We start from the raw sequence: 17,527 nt of genomic DNA, 5'->3' as shown, positions 1-17,527 counted from the left end.
TACATTGTACGTAAATGAACTACAACAACATTATCTTACGTCAAACTAATTTTATTTTCACATTAAATATTTTAATTTAATATACTGTGTCATTAAATGAATTATGCCCAGAAACTAAAGCGGGGAGATAAAAATTTCATTAAAAAGTAAATAAAAGTCGACATATTTTGAGCACTCAGAAATTCACGTCACGAGTCATTAATGTCTAGCGAGCCCTGAGAATGGCAACGTTTGAAGCAAATGTTTAGCGTGCTCAAAAGACTAAAGGGACACGGAAGATAAGTCACTTTTCAGGAATACGATAAATTTAATCTTGATAACGCCAAAATTCTAACCACCCCTGCCATATCAACTCAACTTGATACCCGATAATCTTGCTTTGTTCATATGTTTGCCGATTTTCTTGTGAGCGATATTAGTTTCACACCATTTCTCCATGGAACGTGGAAATGCATTTTGCCCTGACTTGCTTTTCCTTGCTATTGCGGTTTTTCTAGTTTTCTTTTTATTAAATTTTTTATTTTTATTTCACTCTTGTGGTACTGCGGTTTTTTCAGCTTTATTTCCCATTTTTATTGATTTCTTGTTGCGACTTCACATTTCTGTTTTATATCACTTTTTTTTTATCCATTCTCGTCATGCGTCTTAAGAATGGGCGTTTATTTATTTATTTATTTTTTTTTTCTTCATATTTTTTGAAGCCATCAAGTGTAATGGATCTTTCCTGATCATTATTTTGATCAGAATCGTATGCTGAAAGAAACAAACATCTTTTAATTATTATTTCTACAGAGTTCATGCGATCTTTGAGAAATATATTAAAAAAACCGTGGCACCTATATTGAAATAAAGAAGTCATTTTTAACTTTAAAATTATAATTTCAAAACTTAAGATTTCTTTTATCAGATGTTTGAAGTCACTGTAGTGAATAAAATTTTGATCCAATTTGTTTAAGATTTTGTCTGCCCCCCCCCCCTATTTTGGGTCAGGAATCCAATATATATGAAAAAAATATATGTTTATTCAGAGAAAGGGCTTTTTGTGTCTGATTTCGCACCTTAATTAATAGTTAGCACTAATTAATTAGCATAGTTGAAGTCACCCCCAGAAACCATTAAGATTAACATTTAGTAGGTGAAAACCTGATCATTAGAATGAAAGTTATTCAGGGTGATATCTTTTATTTTTGCTCATTGTACATTATATGAGCAACACTTTTATTATTATTCACACTTAAAAAAAATCTTATCACTAAGTAAAGGAATATGTTATTTATGTTACAATATAGTAAAATAAATTTTAAAAAAATATTATTTTTAAGTATAATATTTAAAAATTGACTGCCACATTGTTTAGAGCATGTGACTCCCAGGCCAAACAATTTGTTGCTCCACACTTATAAACCGTACCGGTCCATCTGGCTGTCGAACTTATAAAAAGCTTTTTAAGTGATTTGTCAATGTAATGATATTGGGTGACATTGTGGGTCCCCTAATTTGTCTATAATTATTTCCTGTGGTATGGTAGTATAGTATGTTACAATATAATATCTGACCGAGTTTTGAAAATGATAGGTCGATAATAAGGGGAGATATGAAGCAATATATGGGTGATTTTTTGGAAACATGACAATTTGGAGAAAAAAATTTCTCCAAATTTAAAGTCTTCAAAACAATCTAAAAAAAAATTTTGTACATTTATTAATATCTTACAGACAGCAGTGTAGTTTATTGACATTTGCTCAAGAAAAAAAATAAAATAGAAATTCACTAAATTTTGAATGCCAGGAAAATTGCATATTAGCTTAGAAGTTAAGAAAACAGTCTTTTTAAGCTAATAGTAAGTAACGCAACTTAAGAAACTCAAAAAGACTAAGTTGAAAAGTTAATTTTAACTATTTATGTAAATAAATTCCAAAAATAATTATTGTGAACAATTTGAACATACCGTTCCTTCTCGGCTTCGCGATTTTTTCTAAGTTTATTTTTCCTCGATTTTTTTTAGACCCCATGTTTTAAAATTAATTTTATAATAATTTACATCGGAAATTTTTTTATTATATTATTTAAAATAATTTTATTTTACAACTTTATTGCATTCTTTAACTTTATACACCCAAGTAGATTTTAAAGACTATGACAGTGATGTTCTTGGCTTACCCTTTATATTTTAACTATCTGGGCTTCAAAAAAAAAAAAAAAAACTAAAGCCTTTGCATTAGATGGACCATGAATTGTGTAAATTAATTATTTTATCCACTGCAGAAAGAGTCAAAAATGTTTTTGTTGTTGATATGTACATAATAAAATTGTGTGTAATAATCAATCATTAAAACAAATAACTTTAAATACATACAAGCATATTACAATCTTACATAAACAGGGTATTTATTTATTTTCCCTCTTTACAAAATAATGTTTAAAAAAAATTCTGGTAACTCGCTTCATAAGCTAGGGTGACAATTTGTCATTAAATATTAGAAAGCACTCATTCTTCCAGATATAATCGTGTGAGCTGATGATGAGATTATATCTTTTCCTCATTTTGTTTTACAGCATTTTAATTTTTTTTATTTATTTTTTAAAAAATATTTTATTCTTATAATTTTTTTTCTTCTTCTCCTTTAAAAAATCTTTACAATTCTTCCATGTTTACTATTTATTTTTAACTTATTTTATGAGTTCTATGCACTTGCAACTTCTGTGCAGTAAATAAAATTTATTATTTTTATTAATTTTCTTCGTTAATCTCTCCATTCTTTTTTTATCCTTTTTGTCTTTGTTTTACATATATATATATATTTATACACCTCTGAGAAATAATACGATTTAAAGCAAAACTATCCAGTATAGTATTATCCAGTAAACTATTATAAAATATCCAGAAACAAAAAAAGTACCAATCAAGAAACAATATTAATATAATAAGGAGCAGTTGGATGTAAAAATGATACCTTGATAAATGGCTAATCATGCATTGCCTCAAGGCCTTTAATTTTTTCAGATTTTCAAGAGGAGAGAGAGAAGAACAACTACTTTAGTGTAATAAACAACAACTTTAACTCATGGCATAAATAGATTTATTTCACTATAAAAAATGTAAAAATATTATTATTCCATTAACTGCTTCATCAACATTGACGCATTAAGTAAAACAAGAACAATTTTTTTTAAAGACAAGTGAATGTATTGTTTACATACAATCAAAATACAGCTAGCAGGAGTATTGTTCGAGCTGTCCAGCAAGTTCTAGCTTATTCATTTCTAGATTGTTTGAATCAAAAATAAGAAGAAAAACACATTGTTATACTTGCTAACAACCACAATTAATATTCAAAACTAATAAAAATATGTAAATCTAGATCAAAAGTTATTGAGGCACTGTTTAAAATAAAGAAAATGTCAAAACTCCATGAACATTTAAGATTTTTCCCTTGTAAGCTCTATCAAACAAAAGTAAAAGGGTTTTATACAAAACATTCCCATTTTTACTAAAATATATACCTTAAACATTGCTCAATATAACTGAGTTTATCGTCTTAAAAATCATATTATTTTCATCACATTAATTTCATAATATCAATATATCATAAAATTCAATAATCATAAAACTTTCATCTAAATGGGATAAGAAGTATTACTTAAAGAACATAACTAAGAAATCTAAGTTTAAATCAAAACTGTTTGAAAACAAAAGGTATTACCAGCAAGGAAGATGATATGCTATTAGCAATGACTAGAGCAAGAATGATTAGGAGTAAATGGGGTTGTACGTTAAACTTCAAAAAACTTAAGGTTCATTAAGCTATTAAAATTAAATATCACATTTTTAAAACTTAAATTTTACTAACAAAAGGACGGAAATTTTCTCTGATGCATGTACATTTATAAATAAATAAATGTAGTGCACATTTAGTTACATGCTCTTTTTTCCTTCTTTTATATTATCAGTAACTTTATTTATAGAATAAAGAAAAAAAATTTTGAGTTATAATTTTAAAAAAACTTGCTTCATTTAGCAATATCTAAAAAAGTAGTTTAATGAAATGTCAGATTAACTAAACTGGTCAATAAAAAAAAGTTAATCACTTCTTAATAACAAAATATCACTGATTAGTTCAAGAAAAAAATTATAAACAAGTTAAAGTAAAAATAAAAATTGTAGATGTATTTTTAGATATACGTGAGATTCTTCTGCTTGTAATTAATTTAATTTTTGTTTTACAGCAATGCCCAATACTCCAATTCTTTGAATTTGACATTGATTCTTGAAATCAAACTTGGATGATCAATCAAAATAGATTATTAAGAATAACAAAAAGAGCAAGTAACAAACTATAATACTTTTAAATATTATTAAACATTTAATATTAACTCAAAACAAAAAATATTAGTTTAATAGACTTAGAAATAAATTACTTAATAATGGCAATTTAATTAAGTTGGAAAAAAAACCGATTAGGTAAACGAAATTAGAGGATGACTGGATGAATGAAATTAGTTATCTAAAACTAAGATGATCAGGTAAACAAATTTCACTTGAAATAAATCAAGTACAACTAAATACAAACTATGACACAACAAAATATGTACAATTGGAAAAAAAATCCCCGAAATTGAGTATATAAAAAAACACTAACACATTAAAATTAAGTTATAAGACATTTTTGTTATTTCAAAGGTAAATTTTCTATACATCATATACATTTTTAAAAATATTTGATGAGAAAAAAAATTTAGTTAACACATGCTACTCAAACGATACTTGCAACAATTTTTATATAAATCTTTATCCAAAAAACATAACACATTTACACTAAATTATAAGAAATCTTTAGTTTTAAATACAAATTTCTTATACATAAATTATCAAAGAAATTAATAAAAAAACTCAATTTTATCATTTTTTTTTAATTCAAAGTTACAATAAATTTTTATACAAATCTGATTGTACATTTGTTGCAGCATGTATTAACCAAGGAATAAATATTAACAGTTACTTTTCACATAAAATTATGAGAAACACACAAATGACTACATAATTATGAAAATAAGGAATGCTTGCACAAATGTTTTGAATATGAATCAAAAATGAAGAATTATTATAGCAAATTTTGTGATAATTGGAAAGCTGCTTTGTACCTTAAAATTAAATATAATTTACAAGTAATGAGCATCAACGTAATTAACCCTATGCACCCAAAGTAACTCAAAGTGAAAACTCTGTTTTTGCGTCAACAAAACAACTAGGGACCGAGTCTGACACCAACAAAATACTATGGGATAGAATTCAGTGCAGATAATATGATACTATGAAAAATAATATCCCAAAGGCAAGATATTAAATCTTAAAAAATTGCATTTTTGTGAATTTTGGATTATGTGAATTGTATTTATATGTCAGATTCCATTCCTGAATATTTTGCAACTAGGGACAGAATTTGACTATAATGAAATAGAATTTCTTGTAAAACAAATATTATGGAAAAGAATTTCTTACAGGTAAAATATTAATTCTTTAAAAATTTTACATGAATTTAGTACAGGTTCAAAGATTTTTTTCCCAGATACTGTCAGCAGATAAACAACAAATTAGATAATCCACCCGTAGGTAAAATGGAGTCTACTGTACACATTTAAGTATCTTGATTAAATTTTAGTTTTATCATACTTACTCGGAAAACAAAAAATCCTCAAAACTAAATAATTTTTTAGTTCAAATATGATTAGTTATTCAGTGGAGTTCAGTCTTATAAATTAAAATAAGTTTAGTTATAGATTTTACACAGTTAAGGATACATATGGTACAATATAATTGTTTAAATGTTTTATCTAATATAGTATAGTTCAATTATACAGTTTGAAAATTAAACATTCTGCCGAAGAGATATCACCAAAGTATTTTACATTTCAAGATAATTCAGCTTATATAAAATAATTAAGAAGTTAAAATCTGTAAATATCTTACTTCTAACATTTCTAAAGCTAAAAATTCAAAAATGTTTTTCCAAATTAAATTATAACAAAATATTTTAATAGCATTTATTTTACTTTAAAGTTTGTGAAATACAAAAATAAATTTAGATATTTTGTAACATTTCATAACATAAAGCTCATATATTATTAAATATTATTACAAGAATTTACAAAACACAAAAAAATGGGCTTCAGTTTTGATAAAAAAAATTTTAACCAAAGGAAGTCTGTAACATGTAAATTTTTTTGTACACATTAATAACTTTAACAGTATAAATTTTGTTCAATTAACTTTGGCATCAGGATTTTTAGAAAAAGCTTGAAAGAAAAAAAAGAAAAAGCAAGCACTATCATTAATGATAAATAGCTCACTACATTTCTGCCTTTTTATGGGAAGAAACAAAAGCAACCAAAAGTGCCACTTACATGTTTTCAAAACATAGACAAAAATCAAAACTGAACTACGACATGGAGCCCTTTTTTTTTAACATTGTTAAAATCAAGTCCTAACGAGATAATTAATAATTTTGAATAGTGCTTTTTTAAGACTTCTAAATTTGCCTATTCTATTAAAAATAACTTGCCTATTTCTATTAAAAATAAAGCATAAGAGAAGTTTGAAAATTCAGAGAATTTGATTTGTTGAATCATCTTTCAATTTTTTTAAACTTTTCTTTGATTTGTTGCATGAATGAAAGAAAGAGTATTATAAGGTAAAGAAAATTACAACATTTTTCTAATTATAGAAAAATTATAATAACTTAATAAAAACAAGTTTCTAATTAACAATAAAGTATGTAAAACAAAAAATTTAATATTAAAAAAAAAAAACATTTTTTTTCAATTATATATTTTTTTATTTTCCAGTAAGCCACAAAAATTGTACTCCATAATAACACAGTACATTGAACAAAAGAAATACAAAATCTTTACAGTTTAATTTTTTTCCTTACACAAAAGAAAAAAATACTTGTACTTAAAAAAAAAGGTGTATTTAATGTACACATATTTACAAACAAATAAAATAAATAAACTAGTACCACATAATCAGTTTAATAAAGTGAAAATAAATTATTCACATTAAAAGGATTTAATTTGCAAGTGAGCAACCAGTTTATTGAAGTGTCTTACTGATTTAAATATATTTTGAATAATTTTTACTTTTGAGAATTCAAGAATCTTAAGACTTCATCAATAATTATAATAAGCAATTTTTGAACTCATGTGATTAATTGACAATTTTTTGAACAGAAAAAAATATTTATAACTTGTTTTTTTTTTTTTTTTAATGTCAGTTTTTCAGTAGATTATTATGGTATCCAATGCATAACATTAAAAAATGCAACAAACAAACAAACATTGCTTGTACTATAAATAATTCGAAATAATTGATGAAATGAAATTATTCAATTTAAATTAATTTATTGTAGACAAAAAAGTTTTAAAAAATCAACATATTGGGTACTTCAGCATCTTATTTTTCTATTTGCCTCTTACTGGAATGAATCCTATTACTTGAACAATTCCGTAGTAGAGATGCAATGAATATTTGCTATTAAGGCCTATTTGACTTAAAAAGCAAATAATCAGTTTGGCTTAATAATTAAGTAAACAGTCGAATACTAAAAAAAAACAAGTATGTCATATAAATGCATTACACATTAAGAAAATTTGAATATTCCGTGACTAAATGTACCAAATATTCAGTTATTTTGCCAAACCACTATTCATTGCATCACAAGTCTTTCCTTAATTGTTGACTTGCATTTAAATGTTGGATACATTAAAATGCTAGATATAATATATAAATATGAACCGTCAAAATTAAAATAGATAATGTGCATAAAACAATTTTAAAAAAACTAATTGTTATAAAATTTAACATTTTACAATGAAAAAAAAAAAAACATTTTAAGATACTAAAATAATTAAGACTTTCATAAAACAATTTCTGTTAGCAATAAGAACAATAATAACTCTTAGAACACATCATTTAAAATAAATATGCATTTAAATTTAAAATCTACAGAATATCTTAGATTTCATTAGGACTGTTCCTGTATGAGTACATCACACATTATGGACATGTTATTTTCTTATGTCCTAAAACAATTAATTCTTAAATATAAACAATCAACATTAAAAAGTAATTGAAACATAAATATCTCTTTCCCACAATAATTCCTGCTCTGGCAAAACAAAAACCTAGAAAAATCAAATTTTAACTTGAAAATAATTAATTGGTTGAAAATTAACATTAGCCTGATCTATTTATTGGTATTGTCAAGGCTAATTAAAGTTCGTTCAACAAATTTTTCTTTCCTCAACTTCACTTATTTTTTAATAAAAATTTTTATTCCTCAACAATTTGGGTTAAGATTTTACAAAAAAGTCAGTGCATATTGAGGATTATTTTTCCATAGTCTCCAATCAATAAAAAATACAAGGCTTTGGAAGCTAGTTCCGATAGGCTCAACTAGTCAACTTTGATAATATAGTACTAATTCCCATACCCAGATATTTGTTTACTGGAAGGTCTCTTTTGGGATACTTTTTAACAATCAAAATAAACAAAACTCTTTTTACTTCTCAAAAAAAACAAAATTTCTTTTATTTGTGACCTGTTAAAAAAAAAAAGTATGCAGGGATGAGAATCCCAAAATTCTTTATGATTTATGGCCGATTTACAGATTTTTGTTCACTGTTAATTCGATCTCCACTGAGTGTATTTACTATGAAAAAAATAGGATATCACAGAAAGGAAATCTGGTATTTCACTACTGCATGAAAAAAATTGCATACTTTTTTCACGTCCTGCATAAAAAGATTATTATTGCCAAGAATTGCACTCTAAATTTCGAAATGCACAAAAATGTCACATTTTGAAACATTGAGATTTTTAAATCAAAGTGAAAATCCGTCTTAACAATTACCGAAAAAAAAAAAACCATCTACAAAACTACACAGAATCACTGTAGAATCGTAGCTGATCGAGTGGATTAAGAAATAATAACTAACTGAAATGCTTGATTCGAAATTTGAGGGTATGGTATAATGGCATATTAAAATATAAAGATTTAAAAAAATGTGGAAATCTGTAACAAAAGCTGCAAAAATAGTGCAAGAACACAAACCACATGGATTTATGTGCTGTTGACTGAAATTGACATTAATTGTTTATTTGTTATTAATTAAGGATGTTTTAATGTTTATTTACCTAAAAGATTTATTATCCAGAAAAATCTATGTTTCATATTTGCCGAAGTTCCGAAAATTCCAGATATGAAACTTCCCACTGTACTTTCATAAAATATGATGTTGGTAGATATAATTTTTTAGAAACAAATTCCAATTGAAATTTTGCAAAATTTTTCTAGATAGAATTGATTAATTGAAGGATTTTTTATTTGAACACGATGTATTTTGAAAGGTAATACATGTTCTAAATTTTACCCAAAATAGCCTTTTTTTTAATACCACTCAGCCAAAAATTCAAATAACATATATACATACATTTAATATAGATCTTTTGCGAAATTCACTAGTTAATTATATCTAAAACGTGTGCAAAACTTTTGTATAAGAAATGTGTTAGTTTTAGAGAACTTCTGACCCCAACAAATTTAGCTCAACCAATCATATACCTTCCAAACCCAATAGTTACAATTGCAGAAGATTCATGACAAAAATGCAAAAGAAATTGCTTAAAATTTTATGCAGTTTCAACTTCTTTCATAAATTTATAGTAATTAAGAATTGAAATAATAAATCATGAAATACCTAAAATTTTTCCATTCTGTAATTTTATTTAAATATAAAACACAGGATTATATAATTAAATTTAACTTCCTTATATCCTATTATAAAATCCTAATCTTGACTTTTCAAACAAGCATCTTGATCATCTAATAAGAAACACACACAAACACAAAATTCAATAAGTTCCAAAAACAATAAAAAGGCAAACAGGACGAAAATGGGGAAAGCTTCTGCTAAATCAAAATTTTAAAGATGAAATTCTTAAAAAATATAGTTCAAATGTTTTTCTCTTATATGTTTAAAACTAGAATAAATTAATTCTTTTAAAAACAAAATAATTATTTTTTCCAAAAACATATGTAACCATGCACAGTGGGAAAGAGATTCATTCTTTTGGTTCAAACAGGCACTTAGTATGAAATGAGGATAAAAACTTCATCTTATTCTTTTACATCATTAACAATACTTAATTTTTTTAGTAAGTGTTTGAAAAAAGGGAAAATAAAATTACAAGAAAAAGATGACATTCATATAATTATTTTAGTTGCTATTTCTGTTTATATCATGCACCGTTTTCTTTTCTTTTTTTCTTTCTTTTCTTCCCCTAATTAGTTTCAAAAATTGAAATTTTGGATAACTCAATTTTATTTCTTTTGTATACTTCTTTTATTTCATTTACTATATTATTTTGTTGAAATAATGCGATTTGAGAGTTAAAAAGTGTTTTTACAATATAATTCCATAAGGATAACAAATTTCTAGCACCCATAATCATATTTGTACTTTTAGTATCCTTAAAATTTTTTAATTCCTGATAATAAAAATCCAATACTAGTAATTATTAGAATATGGTTGAGCTTTCAAAAAAATGGTGAAAATATACTTTCAAACTTTAAATGCAAACAACATACATATTTAACTATTTAGCTTGATGTGAGTGATAAAAACAAAAAAGGAAGGCACTTTGATTTACAGATAAACTAACTTCCATCAAAAACAAAAAAATTAAACATGATAGATGAAGGCACATATTTTGTGTGAAGTATAGTAGTTCCATAGGGAATATAGTTAACAAAACACATAAAATCTATAAACTTCAATTTTTCTAGAGCAATAATGTCCCCTTGCAAAAATAAGTAAAACTTACAATCTCTTTTAGTCTCTTTTTTCCTTTTTTGACAAGCAAAAAGCTAAGGACAAGAAAAACCACAGTCATACAGATCTGTTAAGCCTTCACCAACATCCAATGAAAATGAGTAGGAATCAATATCATCTAAATATGAAAATGGCAAAAAATCATCTATATCTTGATCTTCAGTTTGAAGAAGGAAGTGTTTACCAATTGGAGCTATATCATCATCATCTCTTATAAACGCATTTTTTCTGATAACATGGTCATCTGTAAGAAAGTAAAAAATTTGTATCTTCACTTTGAAGAGACAACCAAAGACAAATTATGTTTAATGCTTATTTTACACAAATAGAATACCAGAATTTCAGGTGTATAATTCGCGGATTATCTGTTAAAAAGCATGAGAATCAGCACTGTAGGTAATATGGCGATATTAGCTCATCATCAGTCAGAAAAGTGTCATTGGAACCATTCACACTCGATGCGAAAAATTCCTGTATGCAAATCCGGAGATGTGAGGAACCTTATTGACGAAATATATTTATCTCTGAAAAACTGACGTACCAGGTTCTTGTTTGCATACGCAATTTTATCCCAGTTATTGCAAGTAAATATAATCGTGGTAAACACAAACTTAAACATAATCGTGTTTCTGATCATGTTTCCCTGCTGATGCTAATTGGCTTATATATGACATAGATTCGCTTACATATGATGTAGATTATGCCAGTAGGAGGGACTTATGTACGTTATTTCTTTCATACATAAAAGTAGATTGCTGCAATAAGGGAATTAACAAATTGCCATATACTTTGCAGATTATATGATAGTGCATTATCTACTGGAATTTCTTCTCCCCAGGGCTTAAAGAGGGACCAGGCCTGCTAATTGTATGACAAAACCAAAAATGCACAGGAAATTAAAATACATTTCCATATATCACTACATAAATTAGACTTTTACTATAAAAATTGAAAACATAAAAGTATTTGTTGTTCAGGTAATATTTGGATGTTGTGAGCACCTATTTTACTTAAGTTTTTTAGCTTGCCACATACTTTATATAAAATCATTAAAACCGAATAAGACCAGGACAAAGCACGAACTGCGAGGAGAGTATAAAGTTTGAGATGGAGGCTAGCATCAGTATATACAAATCAAAACTGACACTCACATAGCTGCGAACTTAAAAAAATCTTGTGTAAAAATAAAAAAAACTGAATGCGTGAAATGACGAACAACCGATATTTCGCTTACTCAAAGAGTGAACTTTAAATTTAACACAAAATTTTAATTTTATAAAGTGTATTTTAAACCAAGAATTAACTATTATAGAAGAGCAAGAAGGCAAAGAAATGTTAGATTTTATTGACTGATAAAAACAGAAAAATTTTAAATAATTAAAAGCTAATAAATTATAATCACAAAACACACAATCCAAAGCATATCTAGTGTCTCAAATAAATTTAAGATTTTGAAAGGAAAGCAAGTTATCTTTTTTTAAAGCAGCCTGAGAAAATTTTCTTTCATAACACTGCTTACAGGGTGCATAGTCAGATTTCTCAACAAAAAATAAGCACCTTTTAAGCACTTAAAAGATATTTTTAATCACTTTCCGAAAAAAAATGGCCAGTGACATAGTTCACACATTTCACAAAAAATATTGTCACATGCATGTAAATAGAAGTGCTTTTCTTAAAATTATAGAGGATCTTTGACTTCCCAACACAGCAACAAAATAAAATTTTTCATAAAAATAAAAATATATGCTTTTATTAAATTTACTTAAAGAACACATCTTGGAAATTTGAACAAAATCATAAATATTAGGTACCAAACCCTGCCTATTTTGTCCAATTTAAAAGAAAAAAGAAAACTGGCTAACTATCAAATAAAGAAATAAAGGTGTGTAGAAAGGTGTTATTGCATTACCATCAAGACATTCAGTCCAGACACTTCCAATGGGAATGCCAGGATCCGAATCATTTTCTTCATCTTCACATGGATTTAATGTTCTTCCTATTAAAGATATATAATAACATACTATAATAATCATATAAATAATATTCATAATATACAGAATAGAAGCCCCTAAAATATTACCTAAGCATACATTTTAACAATTTTTGTATCTCAGCAAAAATAAGCAAATTGTCAAGCCCTTTTTATGCTCATGTTAAAGAACAGCAACAATTAGTCAATAATGAAAACTTACAGGGACACAATTTAAACTGTTTATAAATGTTTATTCTATGATTTTGACGATTTTTTCCACTACCATAGACCAGGGGTGTACAATACGCCAACTCTCGATGTGCGGTCCACGGCAGCAACCTGAACAAAATGAAAAAAAATAATTCTAATTTCTTTTTAATAAAAAAAATTCACAAATTTGAAATTGCACACTGTAGTTTTTGATGCACCAAATTTCAATTAATGTAGTTCTTCGATCACTTTTTTTCCGATGGTTAACGCTACGGATTTACGAATAGTTTTGAAATTTTGATTATTTTTAATACATATATTTTAAAAAACGATGCAGAATATCCTGGGTCTCAAGGACTGGCTTTTTGGAAAGTACAGCAGGATCACTATTGTCAAAATATACAATAAATCCAGTTTCTTTTAATTAAAAATAAACTGTTCATAGTTACCTGAAGAAAGCTCTGAGTCAATTGACTTTGATTTGTCACGATTTGCAAAAATATCAGCTTTTGTGCGAGTATTAGCCTTAATTGAATCATGTACTATTTCATTTGGTAACATAAGATTAACAAGTGCAGACATGTCATTGCACATGTAATGAGTTTCAATTTCAGTGCTTTGACTGGATACCACAATGGATCTTTCCTAAAAAAAATTTAAAAAAAAAAACTTGTACAAATACATATTCATAAATGCTCAAAAACTATAGGCAAATACATTATTAAAACAAAACGAAAAGCAACAATGGTATTTCAGATATATTTATCACAACTTATGAGTGAAACTGTGTATTGTTCTTTTACAGAGTAATGAAGACATGTTCACATTTGCATTACTATGAGATACTGCTGGAAAGGAAGCAACGTTAGGAAAGTTCATTATACAGTCAAACCTGGTGAATTTGGTCAAACCTATAGTGAACCTGGGATACAGTTAATACTCGGTCGTAGTGAACTTTTTAGTGGTCTTGTCCTAGCGCTTGTAGTGAACAGCTGAGAAATTTTTAGTTCAGTTATTGTGAACTCTAATTTCATTTCTGCTACTTTTTCTTCAATCCTGCAACTTTAAACTAGCAGGTGTACACAGCTCTACCCTATTAAAAATTTTAAAGTGTATCAAGCTTGTATTTCTAAATACAAATACGACTTCTGTGTTGCAGCTTGAAGTTCCACTTTATAAGACAACAAGTGTGATGTGTTTTAAGAGCTATGAAGAAAACAACACAGACACAGAATACACCATCTTTCTTCTAGAAGCAATCATTTTATTAAAAAAATCATGGAGGAAAATCATCAACACCAACAAAAACACTCCACAACTGTTTCAGACACACAGGTCTTTCAAAGGATTTAGAACTTTCAATGTGGAGGACAGAAATGATTGAAGACAATTTACCTATCACTCTGTAGCTAGAAAAACAAGGAAGAGACATTTTTCCTAGAGATTTTACAGAGCAATTTGGATGTTGCAATGATAAAATGTGCATTTCTGGTACTTCTACCAATGGTGACATTGTCTCCAAAATTTAACAAAAGAACAAAGCTGAGGAAGCTGACTTATTAGAAGAAAATGAAATATCAACATCATTTATATCTCAAATAAAATAAGCAACAAATATCCAGAATCGTAAGTAAAAAAATTGGAGAAAAATCAAATTGTGTTCAATCAAAAACCACTAATTTCTTTCATAAACTGTAAAATCAAAACCAATTTGTAGTAAGGAAGTTATTTTCTCTTTACAAGATTGATTTATTATCTATTAAATTTATTAATAATTTTTTAAACAAATTATGTAAAATTGCAATCCTTATTTTCAATGATTCAATTATCACATGCTAAAACATATTTTTTTTAATATTTTGATAGTGAACCATCGTTTATAGTGGACATATTACTGGGTATGCAGGCGGTGCACTATAGACGAGTTTGACTGTCTGTACTTAAGAACATCATCAACTCTTTTTAGTTCAGTTTGAAAAGTTTTGAAATTTAAGACCAAAAAAATTTATTTTGTAGTCAACCCAATACCAAACTTCACAGCATTCATTTTCTTTAATTACTAATAGAAATGAAAATACAATATTAAAAAAATCTTATCAACTGAAGAATTTTCAATTTCTTTTAAATTGGAAATTGGGCATTAATAAGGGCTCTTCTCCAAAAAATGACATTATAAAGATTTTTTCTGATACCACATTTTTAATGCATGTGTAAAATATCACTTCTTTACCATGCCCCTAATCTATGAGTTAGACATTTAATATAAATGTTCGAATTAAGTACCAAGTAAATTAAATGTCATGCATGTATTTGTTGCTAAAATATTATAATTGCTAGAAATGTACACGACACTTATCATTTATATATATAAATATATATATAAATATATATATATATATATGTATGCATATATATATACATATACAGTAGGGAACCAATTATCCGGAACGGTCGGGAGCATCGCTATTCCGAATAACTGATTTTTCCAGTTTCCTGAATCGCTACAAAAAGCCGTTTTTTTTACTGTTAAACCCAACTAAAAAAAAAAATATTTGGAAATAATCTTAAAAATAAGAAAAAACGAAGTAATACACTAATGATTATTTCCAAAATGATGGTAAGGTAAACATCTTTAAAAAAAGAAAGAAAAATCGTAAAATCTTACGAGGAAAAAAAAATTTTTTTTTCAAAAATGGCGAGAAAATTTATCAAATTTTGTTCGTTATTTGGTTTTCCGGTTTTCTGATTTCCGGATAACGGGTTTGTACTGTATATATATACATATTATACAGTGAAACCTCCTGTTATGGACACTTCTGCAAAACGGACGCCTCTCAATAAGGACATATTTTTATTTTTCCAGGAATCTTCTATGAATAAACCACTATGCACATTCTCTGCAATGCGGACATTCCCGTAACTAGACGCGGACTGTCATTTTTGCCCTGAAACGCTATTTTCCATCTCTTCAAACCGGACACTACTTTTTTTAAACTTGAAGAAAATATATTTCTGTTTTAAATTGCAAAAAAAAAAAAAAAAAAAAAATCTATTCAACTTTTCACTATTTTTAAAGCATGTAAAATTTTTGCTTATGCATTACTAAAAATATTGTTAAGTCATTTCACTACTAAAGTTTTCCCTGTCACCGCGCCTTATCTTTGCAAAGAAAGGAGAGACAATGATACTGCTCTAGTGAAATAATTCGGACCTCTGCATCTTTTGATCTTTTCATCTGGACAACACAACCCATCAAGTCAAAATGATACCTTAAATACTTGTAATGCTTCTTCCCCATTGAAAATTTCTTTCTTTTTCTTATTAATTTGAAGACTGTGTAAAAAAAAAGAAAACAGAAGTATAATTTTTTAGGTGTTCATATCAATGAAGCATATTTATTCAGACACTTGATAGATGATCAATTCTGAATAATCAACTTCAGCGGTCCTCATGACTTACATGTATGCATTGCTTTGTTTTTTTTTTTCTATGAATCGTGGGAGGTTTACTTTCAAGGAGGTATTTACCATGTCTCCTATCAAGTGATAGGTAGGTGTTGGGGAATGTAAACCTAATAATGAAACAGACTGAGAACTAAACACTCATATTCGGTATCATATGTCTAACTAGAATATCTGTGCTTATCGGAAAATTATATTCATTTGTAGCTACATCTAGAATTATGTATTTTTATCAAACTTTTTTATATATTCTTTTTTATCGAAAAAATATTCTTTTAAATTTAAATAACTATCCTTGCAGATAGTTATTGAAGATTATTTAATTATTTCCTATATCTTTGAAAGCATTCTAATAACAATTGGCGGTGTAAAACTTCGTTATTAGGGTTACCCTTCCCTTAAACCAGGGTTTCTTAACGTGTGGTTCATGAACCCCTAAGGGGTCCATGAGTTATAATTTGGGGGTCCGCTGACTACTAATATTTAAAACATTTGAAAGCCTACCCATTGATTGTAAAGTGAGCTATGGCAGCTATAATTCCGTTTGCTACAGTGTATCTTTGCGAAGCGGGATTTTCCACAATTGTGACAATAAAAACATAACATCGAAATTTATTGAATGTTGAACATGATATGCACGTTGCTTTGTCGAAAACCATCCCCCAATGCAATTTATTAATTACGGAAAAGCAGCAGCAACCTTCACATTAAAAATTTTAATTTTAAAAATTTTGTATACTATTAAAATAATAAAATTAAATGTTTTCTAATAATTGATGTTCTTTGCAATTATTTTTTTCACAGGGGGGTGGTCCGTGACTTCTTAAAATTTTTTAAAAGGGGTCCATTATATCAAAAAGGCTAAGGAACACTGCCTTAAAAGGACAACTCTCATAAACGGACAATTTTTTCTGTCTCAAGAATGTCCGCTTCACAGAGGTTTCACTATGTATATACATATATATATATATATATATATACATAATATTCACAA

The 17,527-nt window shown here is 27.1% G+C and overlaps 1 protein-coding gene across 1 annotated transcript in view; it reads right to left on the bottom strand.

Moving 5' to 3' along the window:
* Window positions 1–3,063: 3,063 nt before the first annotated feature.
* LOC107453668 (transcription factor E2F6) overlaps window positions 3,064–17,527 on the bottom strand; it is a 41,687-nt gene continuing 27,223 nt past the window's right edge. Inside the window, exons 7-9 of the mRNA XM_071187666.1 lie at window positions 13,522–13,717; window positions 12,800–12,886; window positions 3,064–11,134 (exon numbers count right to left, since the gene is read on the bottom strand). Of these exons, the coding sequence (XP_071043767.1) occupies window positions 10,926–11,134; window positions 12,800–12,886; window positions 13,522–13,717 (492 nt within the window). The 3' untranslated portion in view covers window positions 3,064–10,925. The remainder of the gene's footprint in view (window positions 11,135–12,799; window positions 12,887–13,521; window positions 13,718–17,527) is intronic.

Source organism: Parasteatoda tepidariorum, chromosome X1, assembly GCF_043381705.1.
Source record: "Parasteatoda tepidariorum isolate YZ-2023 chromosome X1, CAS_Ptep_4.0, whole genome shotgun sequence".
Classification (NCBI taxonomy): domain Eukaryota; kingdom Metazoa; phylum Arthropoda; class Arachnida; order Araneae; family Theridiidae; genus Parasteatoda; species Parasteatoda tepidariorum.
The sequence above is the reverse complement of the archived record's forward strand: the minus strand, read 5'-3'. Positions and strand labels throughout refer to the sequence as shown.